Source organism: Silene latifolia, chromosome 8 (genome assembly GCF_048544455.1).
Source record: "Silene latifolia isolate original U9 population chromosome 8, ASM4854445v1, whole genome shotgun sequence".
NCBI classification, from domain to species: Eukaryota; Viridiplantae; Streptophyta; class Magnoliopsida; order Caryophyllales; family Caryophyllaceae; genus Silene; species Silene latifolia.
Window position 1 is genome coordinate 101,201,578 of NC_133533.1, and position 13,556 is coordinate 101,215,133.

At 36.7% G+C, this 13,556-nt stretch overlaps 1 protein-coding gene across 1 annotated transcript; it reads left to right on the forward strand.

Annotated features, from left to right (window-relative positions):
* Positions 1–266: 266 nt before the first annotated feature.
* LOC141597138 (uncharacterized) lies at positions 267–13,410 on the forward strand. The gene is made up of 9 exons (XM_074417491.1): positions 267–480; positions 696–800; positions 1,280–2,253; positions 2,674–4,407; positions 9,265–9,376; positions 9,453–9,542; positions 11,103–11,168; positions 11,261–11,356; positions 12,860–13,410. Exons 2-9 carry the CDS (start codon positions 732–734, stop codon positions 12,980–12,982), a joined length of 3,264 nt encoding a protein of 1,087 aa, XP_074273592.1. The 5' UTR covers positions 267–480; positions 696–731; the 3' UTR covers positions 12,983–13,410.
* Positions 13,411–13,556: the final 146 nt, after the last annotated feature.

The window sequence follows — 13,556 nt, forward strand, 5'->3', positions numbered from 1 at the left end:
TAAACCCTTATAACATTTTTTTTGGTATTATAAATAAGTTAATTATCCCGTTGCAACGCACGAGCATTCAAACTAGTTTCTAATAAAATGAAGTATACTGTATATTAAGGTGGGGTTAGAATGTTAGAATGATGGGTAAATTAAGATAGTCATTACAAATTATCGACGATATTTAGTAATTTGTCGACAAGAGGTTGTCGTTTTTTTTTTTCTAGCCAGCTCAAGTCGCTCATAGAATCGACCCATGATCACCTATAGTACTGCATAAGGAGTAAAAATGAGTTAGAAGCCCAAATGCCAAATCCTAAAACCCTAAACCCTAAATCCTAAACCCTTGAAACTCATAAAACAGAATAAAGATAAGCAAACAATATTGCTTCCATCTCTCTTTTTCGTCCCCAGCATCTCATCTGCCGCGATAACCATCTTCCTCCTTGAAGAAGACGATCGTCAAATTCGTTGACATTTGAATCTTCAAATGTCAGTATTTCTATCTTAGTTTTAATGTTTGATATCTAATTGTTTCAATTTGAATTTTCAATCTTTAATTAAAGTACTCCGTATATAATCAAGGTATCGCCGTATCGGTCTCGTGCATTAGGAGGAGCGGGATTGTAATGCAGATTGTAATGCTGTTAAAATGGAGTGAATTCTAGTTAACTGTATTACATTTTAAATCTCAATTTTTGTTGCAGATTGTAATTCCGTTAACCAGAGTTTACTCCATTTTAATGGCGTCTCGGCTTACTCGTGCTTCCTCCATTTTTGGACCTCATAAACCCCATTTCATCCCCAACAAGGTATTTTGCCCTTTTCCCGTTTTACTCTTATTATTATTTGCTTTTAATCTAAATTTTGTATTGAAATTTGTTATTAGTTTTTGTGATTCGTGTTAGTTGACGGCAAAACATTTTTTGGACGAAGGATTATTGTTGTTTCTATTGAAATGTGTTGTGCTGTAATTAAATTTTAGGTTAGATATATGTATACCTGCATTTTGGGCATATTGGTAGTTGAATAGTATATTGTTTTCGGAATTGTGGCAGCATTTGTTAAGGTTGATTGGATTTGGTTTTATGGAGGATGAGCTTCTAATTGGCGACACAGTTGCTTTGGTTTTATGGAGGATGAGCCTTCTGATATATGCCGCATTGCATGCATTGGCTACCCTTTGTTTTGTGTCGTAGGCTTACTCTTTTGACCATATATTATAATATGCCCTTTTTTGGGAACATGTCTTTTGATCCTTTTGTTTTCTTTCTCACGATATCTATTACAGCCAAGTTATAGCACTTTCCGAAGTAAAGCAGGCACTTGTTATTCATGCTCACTTATCAGGGATAGTAATACATGGTTAAAAGGGCCATTGATTCGGCCTAAAGGCAGAGTAGCGTGCAGGGTTATGTCTCATCAATGTAAATTTGACATTTTAAGAAATACTATGAGTGAATATAGGAAAGGTTCTAGCATATATTCTGGTTCCAAGATTGGGATTGCAAATTATCCCTTTTCTTCGTCTAGGTCAAGTTTTAGGCTCTCAAGTAAAGGTTTCGAGCCCACTTATGAGGTTTTTGCCAGGAGGATGTTCTCTGCTAAAACTACCATGCGTGCTATGCCTGCTATGCCTGAGAATATTTTAAAGGAGGAGGTCGATTTATCTCAGTCACCTGCAGCAACTCCTAAAAAGAAAGCAACCAGATCTAGGAAGAAGGAAATAAAGGAGGAGGTCGATTTATCTCACTCACCTGCAGCAACTCCTAAAGACAAAGCCACCATATCTAAGAAGAAGGAAATAAAGGAGGAGGTCGATTTATCTCACTCACTTGCAGCAACTCCTAAAAAGAAAGCCACCAGATCTAGGAAGAAGGAAAAGTCTGTGAAGGAAGATGATACAAAGGTTAAAATATTTGATGGTTTACCCAATCCCGAGAAAGCTGTGAAACAGGAACCTTCTATTAGCAAAGTACGTCAGCAGCCACAACCTCCTATTGTTAATGGGATCAAGTCATTTAAATTGAAGCCCTTGTACCCCCCTGTGGGAAAATCTGTTGTAGTGGTGGAGTCTAAGACCAAGGCAATGGTCATTCAGCGTTACCTGGGTGACATGTATGAAGTAATACCGAGTTATGGTCATGTGAGGGATCTGGCTGCTAGATCTGGGTCTGTGCGACATGATGATGACTTAAGTATGGTTTGGGAGGTCCCATCCTCTGCCTGGACCCATCTTAAGAGCATGAAGGTTGCAATAAGTGGGTAAGTTTTTGCCTTTTTTGGTAGCAATGTCATGTGATAAGACTATTGTTCTATTTCCTATTATCTTTGAGCATTTTGCATGTAAACAGTGTTGCATGGTTTGGCGTTCACTTCCATTGTCAGGGAGCGGTTTAGTTCTCATAGAACACCAATAGTATTTTCTAGGCAATCAAACATACTCCCTAGTCCCTCCCAGTGCGGACTATTTGGTTCTTGTCCGACCTAACACCGAATCATGCCCCAATGGTTGTTTAAATATTTGTTATCATGTTTGAATTTGTTATGAAACCCATATGTATGGCTATGTGTTTTATGATCTATTTGTGTTGTCCGTCTTTGTAATTTATTCCAGCTTTCTTATTTGAATAAATTGGTTACTTATTGCTGAGTTTTAATTCGTCTTGCTTCTTCTATTCACAGAGCAGACAATCTCATTATTGCTTCTGACCCAGACCGTGAAGGAGAGGCTATTGCTTGGCATATCATTGAAATGTTGCAACAGCAAGATGCTCTACATAAAGATGTAACAATTGCTCGAGTCACCTTTTCAGAAATAACAGAATCAGCTGTCAAAAGTGCTTTGCAGACTCCAAGAGATATTGATGTTAATTTGGTTCATGCTTATCTTGCTCGACGTGCTCTCGACTATTTAATTGGATTCAACATCTCTCCTTTGCTATGGAGAAAACTACCTGGTTGTCAGTCTGCTGGGCGAGTACAGTCATCTGCTCTTGCTCTCATATGTGATCGGGAAATGGAAATTGAGGAATTCAAACCACAGGAGTACTGGAGTATAGAAGCTACATTCAGCTCAAAGGAGACATTGTCATCCAACGACTGTTTGGTCCGGTCACATTTGACCCGTTTATCTTCGACAAAGTTAAACCAATTTTCAATCGAGTCAGAGAAAAAGGCGAAGAGTATTGAGCAGATCGCGATAGCATCAACTTTCAAAGTTAGTGGTGTTAAGAAAAGCAAAGTGAACAGAAACCCTCCCACTCCTTATATAACGTCGACACTTCAACAAGATGCTGCTAACAAGCTAAATTTTACTGCTGCTTATACTATGAAGCTAGCACAAAAATTGTATGAGGGCATTGAGTTTTCCGATGGCAAGGCAGCTGGACTTATAACATACATGAGAACTGATGGTTTGCATATTTCTGGTGAAGCTGCTAAGGGAATTTGCTCTTTGATCTCTGAGCTATATGGATTGGATTATGCTGCAAAGACTCCACGTAAATTTTTTAAAAAGGTGAAGAATGCCCAAGAAGCGCATGAAGCCATTAGACCAGCAGATATAAGAAGACTACCGTCAATGCTTGTAGGAGCTCTTGAAGAAGATTCTTTAAAATTGTACACTTTGATTTGGGCACGTACAATGGCGTGTCAAATGGAATCTGCAAAAGTTGATCAGATACAACTGGACATTGGAAATAGTGATGATTCGATTTCTTTCCGGGCTGCATGTTCAACAGTTTCATTTCCTGGGTTCAGGTCAGTATATGAAGATGAGGAAACAAAGGCCATTAGAGACACTGACACTGACACTGAAGCCTTCGGTCGTGATAATCTTTACAAAATACTTAGTAATTTGAAACAAGGAGATCAATTGTTCCTTGGGAATATGGAACTCAAACAACATCACACTCAGCCTCCTCCCCGCTACTCTGAGGGTTCATTGGTGAAAAAGTTGGAGGAGCTTGGAATAGGAAGGCCTTCAACATATGCTAGCACAATCAGAGTCTTACAGGACAGGAAGTATGTAACGGCAAAAAGCCGTGTACTATCTCCAGAATTTCGTGGCCGCATGGTGTCAGCTTATCTCTCGCATTATTTTAACGAGGTGACAGACTATACTTTTACTGCTGACATGGAAACTGAGCTTGACAATGTTTCTGGTGGTTTGACTGAATGGAAAGGGCTTGTCAAGGATTACTGGAGTAGATTCAGTGGTTATTGCGACCGTGCCGGTAAAGTTCACATCCATCAGGTGGAGAAGATGTTAGAGAGCACTTTTGGAAATTTTCTTTTCTCCCCACTTCCTGACAAAGCCCGAACATGCCCAAGTTGTTCGGAGGGTACTCTAATCTTCAAAGTGAGTCGGTTTGGTGCAGGGTATTTTATTGGCTGTGATCAGCACCCAAACTGCAGGTAAGTCTTTTATTCACTAAGGTTTGTTATTTCCAACCAATAGTCTTTGATGGTAATTTTAACTATATCAATGTTATCCTCTGTGCTGCTGTGCATCATTTAATTTAAGTGCACTTACACCTCAAAGAAGTATTGCGGTATCATTGATTTATAGCTGTATCATCATTTCATCCGTAGACTGGCAGCATGCTTACCAGGAGTTATTTTGATTTCTTCATTATTTAATTGAGAGATTGAATATCACACATACATCTCGAATCTGTATGTCAATGGGTTTGCGATCTCTTCTAAGTTCTAATTGATAACTTATCTTGCTTTTAAAGACACAAATTCTCATATAAGACATTCTGATTTATACTTATGGTCCATCCAATTCATTCTGAAACTGCTTTTGGAGACTTTTTACTTTAAAAAGCTCACTTGTTCCAAAATAAGCCATATACTAGATTTCATGCCCGGCCGTTGGCCGGCTAAAATCAAAAAATAATTTCTGAATACTTAATTATCTTGAGATGGTTGCTTTTAAAGCATTCAATAACGAAAAATGCTTCAATGTTTCAACATAGAGAGTTTCACTTTCTTTTATTTTATAATTCGTACTAATGTCTTATGATCTCTGAGGGGCCCATTTGTCAAAAAAAAATGTCTTGTGATCTCTGAGGGGTTCATTTGTCAAAAAAAAATGTCTTATGATCTCTAATCGTCCAGGTATCTAAAAAGTTAGTTGAATCTTATATAAGAACCTAATTGAGTTGCTCTTCCGTGTAACACAAGTTAAAAAATTGAATCGATTTTGTCATAATCAAATAGCAATATTTATCTTAATTAAATACAACTAATAAAAAAAATACTAATAAGTGGTTTATAAAAGTTGGTTTTAATTGTACAAATGTTTTAGAACCCCGTTCCACTTGGAATAGTAACCTTTGTAGAGCGGCAAAATCCGGCTTAGTGAATACATTAACATTACTGATCGTAGAAATTGGATGAAAATTGTAGATATAACATAAAATTAAGAAACCTAGTGATCAAGAATACCGAAAAAACAATGCACGCACAAATTAGTCATCATGAACCATTAGAAACAAATATAAACAGATCGTATCCTATAGTCACTCCAATCAACAAACACTCCAATATAACTACATAAATAAATAATAAAATAATGGTAAGAGACAATAAATGTCTAAATGATGCGTTCATGTCAAATGATATAAATCAATAATGGTGTCCTCCTTATATACACATGTCAAAACTTGTATGAAAATATGAATATACGACAATATATACATAAATATAGTGATAGATAATGAAGATCATTCACTATTATACATCTAAATACATTATTTTATGGAATTAGTAGTTCACAAATTTGAATTCCCTAATATTACTCGAAATTCGTTTCCAAAAGTTAATTAGACTCTCTAATATTGCTCTAAAAATTCCTTTCATAAGTTACGGCCTTAAGGTGTTTGATTGCTACAAATGAAACATAAATGGCTTAATTTCACCATTAAACCAAGTTAAGGAGGTCATTTGCTACTTTTCTATATATTTTATTAATAGCTTCTATAATTTATTAAAATTTTGACTCCCGGAGATCGCTTTAATGTCACTCGGAATAAATAAAATGCAACATAGATAATAGATTGGGTTGGTGAACTCATACTCCTATAATTTTCCAAATTAAAATACAAACTCACTTACAAACATGTTTAGTACTAATAAATGACATTGTAACAAAGAAGAGAACTGAATAAAACGAAGATTGATTTTAGCTTTTTTCGATGCTAAATTGTATAATCCGCACAATCAAATAGTACTAAATATGTGCAACATATGTAGTATCTAAATTAATTTCCCCTGAACCTTAGAATCCATATACTCCCTCCATACCACACCAAATGTAACGTAGGGAAAAATGAAGTATTTAAGAAAAGGTGGAAAAAGTAAGAGTAAAGAGGGAAAAAATAGGTGGGGTATGATTTTGTGGGTTGGTAGGTGGGGTGTGTAAAAGAAATTTTAATCTTTTCTCTCGATTTAAATTTTGAAGTTTTTATAAAAGAAATCCGGAATTCAATTTTAAAACCCCTAGGTTTACCTTGACTTTCCATTATATTTTCGTTCTCCCTTTTTGTTTTTCATTTTCCCTTTTTTTATTCGCATTTTGAGGCATGCGTTCACCTATGGACGATTCGAAAGGATGATTCATGTCAGCCGACCCCAAATCATTTTGGGATTAAGGCTCTGATGTTGTTGTTGTTGTAGGTGGGGTATGTAATGGCATTTTGCGTTAATATCAAATGAGTATAAGGGTAACTTGGTAATGTTGTAGGCCAACTAAGGAATGTTACCTTTGGTGTGGTACGTCCGTTTATAGTAAGTGTTACCTTTGGTGTGGTACGGAGGGAGTAGTATATGGATACTAACAGATTTCTTTTTATTGAACCTTATCTAGAAAAGATTTATCAGTATCTAGAAAAGATTTATAATTAAAAAAAAGTAGTTAAGACTCTATTTATTTATTTATTTATTTATTGAACCTTATCTCTTAAATGGTATAGGACTCTTAACATAATTCTTTTTGGTTATCTAACCAGTACGTAAAAAGTGTTAAAATAACTATTCTTTTTTGTTTTTTTAATTTATTAGTTTTTATTAGAGTTGACTTTTAGCAACTTTTATAAAGTTAATTTAATTTGCCTATAGAAACTGAATTCAATGAATAATTGTTTACATCTCAAAAAAATGAAAACATATTCCTTTCATTGAATTGTGGGGGGATATTTTTTAATCAAATATGAGATAATGCAAATCTCTTCAAATAAAAAGACCGGCTAGTGAAGAGTAGCTCAATCTTTGTGATGGTGCTGTGACTTGTGACAACCTCATTGCTAATTCATTTGCTAACTTTGGGGGTTGGTGGCATGTATGTGATTTGCATGATATATTGGAGATTAGTAACCTTTACGCATTTGGACATTGGAGAACCAAATAAACTACATCTCATCAATAATATTACATCAAAACAATTCCGGAGATTGTCGATCATCAAACCCGCCTATAATATTATATAACAAATTGTGGCTTGTCATTTGACGAGCCTGCAACTACTAAACTAACCGAACTGATAAACATTGCTATAACTATATTTTTTTAATTAAAACTATCCTCTTAATTAAATTTGATTATCTTATAAAAGGATAATAAGGGTATAGAATAGTGAATTAAACTTGTATTAATATTATTGGTTTTGGGTATATAAAGTTTGCTACTTATAATAAATTAAATTATGTACAGAGTACTTTGCAGGTAAAACAAACGCAAGAATTGTGTTAGTCTAGCAATATAATATACATAAATATCATCATAAACAAAAGAAGGCAAAAACACAAACCTAATAAGCTTCACGTGTAAACTTTGTGATTTTAGCACTAACCTTCGTAAGCTATTTTAATTTAGGAACGTCATAACACATTTACACACATTCAGGAGGAACAACTAATTTGAAAAAAAAAACGTTAGGGAACCTATTAAACTTGCAAGCTAAATATAACACCGTTTTGAGTGTTGTGCGTAAAATCAAACAGCATAAATAAATATAAATAATTGTTAATATGTCAAACAAATCATTAATATGCGGACGTGCCAAACAGTCATACTAATGAAAATAATATAGTAAAACAAAAACAAAGAAACCATGCATGTGAAACGATGGAATGAATTTGGCTTTTTGACCATATTTATAATGTCAAGTTTAGAGTACATTTTGAACTCTTGATGTACAGAAGCATGCGAAATGGTACAATACACATATAAGATTAAGAATCTCTACAATACACATAGAAAATTAGGATTGAAATTCCAATATGATTTAATGGAATATAATATAATATTCTTTAATGTATATCTTTTTATTTTTATATACATAATTTATTGAACAAAAGTAATAGCCAATGAAATCGCTCCAAAAGTTCCTCTTTTAAGTATATATATTGATAGAAAGTTTCCCTCTTATACAAAACTGTGTTACTCAGACACGCCGACATGTGTCGGTGTCCGACACATGTCGGCGTGTCGGACACGGCTATTTTGGATGAATTTTCCTGTTTTGTGGTCTAAATTGAAGTGTCGTGTCGTGTCGGACACCGGCACGTGTCTGACACGCGACACGGCAGTTAAGTGAAGCGTCGGAGTAACATAGCCCAGCAAAGGCTCCAGCAAATTGCGGGGTAGGGGGGGGGGGGTCTCGAATGTACGCGCTACAGTCTTACCCTTGTTGGCAGCACAAAGAGACTGTTTCCATACGACCCAAGATGAAAATTGCGTCGAAAACTACATCGAATGACCCAAAAGGCTGTTGTAAGTTTGTAACTTCCCATGAGTTTTAAAGCGTATGGGACTTTTTATCTACTTCTGTTTCGCAATTATTATCATTTATCAGGCATGTTCCTTTGGTCTATTCCCTTGCAACATCACCCAATGCCTCAACTTCTGCTGTTGTCTATGACGGGGTATGGAGCCCCTGATGCACGCAACATTTTTTTTTTATTTTTGCATTGAAAATGTACACACTTTTTTATAGATGTTTATCTTCTACCCTGTTTTTTATCCTATCCTCTTACTAATTTAAACGAGACACAAATTAGTTGACAGAAGTCGTAATTTGGTAACAACTTGAAATAAATGTGTAACAGATTAGCGGGATCTACTTTAGCTGTTCTGGATAGTGCTTGTGTAGAATTTATTTTGTGCGGATGCTTGCTTTGGGTCTATTTTAGCTTCTGTTTGGAGTTTGGACTACACTACTCTTTTTTTTTTTTTTCCTCAATAAGGTGCTGTTAAACTTGGTGTCAGGTTTATAGCTAAGACACTTTACCGTGAGGAGGAAGAAGATGAAGAACCTCAAAACAATTATTCAGTTGAGGAACCAAAGTTACTTGGCACTCATGCTACTACTGGTGAAAAGGTCTCAAAAACAAAACTCATAGTTTGTTGATTTGTAAGCTGACAAAGGCAAGTTATAATAAACGTTATTCTTACAGGTCTTTCTGAAGAGCGGACCTTATGGAACTTATGTGCAGCTTGGAGAAAATATCAAGGGATATTCGCCTAAACGGGCAACTGTTTCTCAGGTCTGTCCATTTTCTACTTCGGAAGAAGAGTTCTGCTGTCAATCATCTTTGTTTGAGAAAACTACAAAATGTCCAGAGTTACCATGGTTGATTAGGTTAATTGTGGGTTTTTCTGCCTTTTCTCATGTACCTTGTCACGCTAAGCATGTATAGGCTGCTGGAAGAACTGGGTTTTGTGCTTTACTCCCTCTTATTCTGACTTATTTTCCCTATTTTCATATTGGACCGAGTTATCATTTATTTCCTATGTTCCTATTTGGACACATAATGCTGTATGAATGGCAGCAATACCCCCACTCACTCGCACTCTCTCCTCCTTCACTGCCCATGTCGCCACTGTCTTTCCTCACTGCCCTGCCCTCCACCTTCACTATGCTCTTACAGGCCTTAACCAGCACCATCACCACCACCACCACCACCATCACTCCCTCTCTAAATCACAACCATTAACACCTCCTTGTATCACCCCCAGACCCTCCTCGCACCATCCCACCTTGTACCACTACAGATTGCACAACCCCGCCCTCCTTGCAGCACCACAGCCTCCTACCACCACCACCACCGTGAATACCCTTTGCCCCTCCCCTTTTGGCTTCTTCTGCTCCTTCTGCACATCCCAGATCTAAAATGCTGAAGAGGATGATGACACACATCTCGTTTTCCGACCTTGCACAATCACATCTCACCCTCCCTTCCTCTGGTCTGACCATGCAACTCCCTCTGCGGGAAGTGCCAACCTTCTTCGACCCATGTCTGAAGATGGATAGGATAGCTAAGGAAGGTTGGTGTTGAGAGGTAGTAAATTGGTGATGGCGTTGACTATAGTTTGGGTGGTAGCGACGTTGCCAAAGTTTTCGGGGGCGGGGGAGAAAAAATTGAGGGTTGGGTGGGAGGGCAGGATGTTTTGGAGGAAGGGGGAAATTTGAAGGTTGTGGGATGGGCGTTTCTAGTGCTGGAGAAGCACGTTCTGGAGTCATGTCATTATTGTCAGGCGGGGGAAGGAATATGGTTGTTTTCGGCGGGTTTGGTGGCGGTCTTGGTAGTTAGGGCTCGAGCAGTAGTGATTGAAGCTAGGTTCCAGTGGTGGGCGGTGATTGAGGCTGGGCTGGATGGTTGGGTGTTGGGCGAAAAGGATGTGAGGAATACGAATTGAGGGTAGAAAGTCAATTGTCTCACTTTCATAATTGTGTACCCAAAAGAAAAAGGGAACATAAATTAGCATAGGATGGAGTATGGTTTTTGTTTATACTTCTAGATCATTTGTTTTATAGTGATCATCACAAACTGTTTTCGGCATTCTATGTATCAGAACTTCAGAAGTCATTAAGAAATGATTGCACCAAAGAAATTTATATTAGTTGTTTGCACCCAGAAAATTATTCTAGTTTTGTAAGGTCTTAATATTTGCAATTCGTTGGTGTATTTGATTATACCCATATTTACCATTTCCTTCAGCCTTCTTCGTTCTCCATATCATAATTTATGGACTTGGTCTTATGAACAAATTAGATTGTCCATGATTTTGTTTCACTTATAGAGCCCCAACTGTTTTTTCCATAGATCAAGGATGTGAGCTCGATTACTCTGGAGGATGCTCTCGATTTGCTTCGCTACCCTATTTCATTGGTATCACTTCTCTCTAGTCATTTTCTTTTCTCCACTTTAATTCGTGAATATCCTCCCTTGCACTTGTTTATTCGCAAAAATAATTGCTGCAGGGAAATCATCCTTTGGATGGCAAACCAGTAATGATAAAGATCTCGAAATTGGGCTTCGCAATTGTGCATCGACGTACTTTTGCTCCTGTCCCCAAGGTATGGATGTACTCTTCCTTTTGTATCATTAGCTAGAATAGCATCCCGTTCTCCTCCTCTACGTACATTCTTCTTGTGCAAGTGATTGCCATTTCTTTATATGATTGTTTGTTGATTTGATTATGTTTTAAGTCTTAGACTATTAGCATAAAGATCCTTGCACTTTTGACTTTTCCTTCTAGATATAATTTCATTTTCTGTTTTAAGAGAACAGAATCGAAAAGAGTCTCATCCTAGAGTACCCTGCAAATTAATTTGTGTTGCTTTCAGGGGCGGAACCAGGAATTCCGTCTATCTAGGGCTAAATTTTAAAATATACAAAATGCTAATTTTCTCCCGAGATTTGTAATACAATAGTACAATATAGGTTTGGTACGTAATTCAATACTTATAAAAAGGTTTTATGGATATACATTTTACGTATCTTTTTTCTAGCCTTTGAGCCAAATATAAACAACCACTAATAAGTACAAGCTATTAACTATCATCGATATTATAATACTTATGTTGAATTGAGCTAATTTGTAATTATTCTAACAATTTTGATAGAGAACTATTAAAATTGCGCTTATAAACAATTTTAGTGAAATTAAATTAAAATAATGTACTCATATTCCCTTCCAAAAGAATGTACATGTTTTTTAAATTATGAGGTAAATTTTGAAAATTGTATACTCCGTACCGTTTTTATAATGAGAAAAGTATATAATTAACATTTTTCATCTCATATCTCACTTGTTATAGCCTTAAAATGGTTGATAATTGATGGGAAACAAAAAATAAAAGAAAGAACAGTAGATGTACAAGTGAAACAAACAACAGAACTTTGTAAAGAAATGGAAAAAAATAGTCACAAACAAAAACACTCTGTAAAGAAATGGGAAAAAATATTCTCTATGGAGAATTGAACCTGGGATGATTGTGTGAAAACAAAGTACAATACCACCAGAACACAGGGCTACTAGTGATTCTCTACTAATTCAAACAGGATATATTTTTTTCCTCCTCAGAAACTACTCGGGCTTTAGCCCAAGTAGCCTACCCCTGGTTCCGCCCCTGGTTGCTTTAAGAGCTTATCATTCATGATTTGGGCTTATAGGATACTCGATTTATAAAAGCTACGAAGCGCTTGGTTTTTGGAACATGCTCCAATCCCTCATTTTATTTTGGTAGGAAGCCAGAATCCCTTTGTTTGTGCTATTGAGCTTCTAGTTTGTGAAGCGTTGCTATGGTATTCAATAGTTGGTATCAGCCTCAATCGTGAGATTGGTCATTGCGGCCTAACCTCTCTCATGGCGCTACAAGTGTTTCCGATACTGCCTCAAAATGCAGTCGCCGTGACCTTAGAACCTTTATATTTCCCGAGGCATTGTCGTGTTCCATATTTAATTCCTAGCTTAGGTCGGAGCAATAATTACTGCCAATTGTTTTGTGTTTCGTGCTTTCGGCCTCGTGCTTACGCATATACAAGTGCGCTAAAGTTGTTTTTGGACATAACTGCAGAGTTTGCCTGCAAATAGTATAACCATGGAGAAAGCAATTGAGTTGCTCTCTGGCCCAAATGCTCGAATACGTGGCCGAGTAAAGGGTAAATCAAAGCATGAAGAAGAAGCTGCTGATGACTAAAATACACCAAGTTCTCATGAGCTATACAAATCCTATGAAAAGCTTGTTTACCTCGGGAGTTATTTGTTGCTCAAGGTAAGCCTCGGAACTAACTCCGGTCATGGGATTGGTCGAGGTTAGATCTTTCAAACGCAGGGTATACGAAGATGTATTATTCCCAGGGTTTGTATGTACAGTATACTCATTCATTTATTCATAGATTGGAGGACCATCCCAACGTCCCAAAAACTCAAATAATGCCACGCACCGTTCGTCATCCGATAGTGTACATGTGATCGATTAATTCCATATATTGATAGAGTTAGAATAAATGTATATTAAATAATACACAATAAATCTCATCGTGTAATTTGTTGTCTTACTAAAAGTTTTGTAAACACGATAAAGAAAGTACCGATGCGTTGAAAAGTTAACAGTGTGTTTTACCATCTATGGGGCGACAAGCAGTGACCATGTACTTTGGAGTACCAGATTTCAGTCTCTAGCAATCTTCAACTCGGCAAAGAACAGCTTAGTGGATGATTCAGATGAAATGTCATTTGTAGCTGTGAAATTGGAGTGATACCACCATATT

Coding starts and splice junctions, on each gene's coding strand:
- LOC141597138 (XM_074417491.1), top strand. CDS start 732: ATGGCGTCTCGGCTTACTCGTGCTTCCTCCATTTTTGGACCTCATAAA. Junction 2,254..2,673: donor ATGAAGGTTGCAATAAGTGG/GTAAGTTTTTGC, acceptor TTCTATTCACAG/AGCAGACAATCTCATTATTG. Junction 11,169..11,260: donor TTCGCTACCCTATTTCATTG/GTATCACTTCTC, acceptor TAATTGCTGCAG/GGAAATCATCCTTTGGATGG.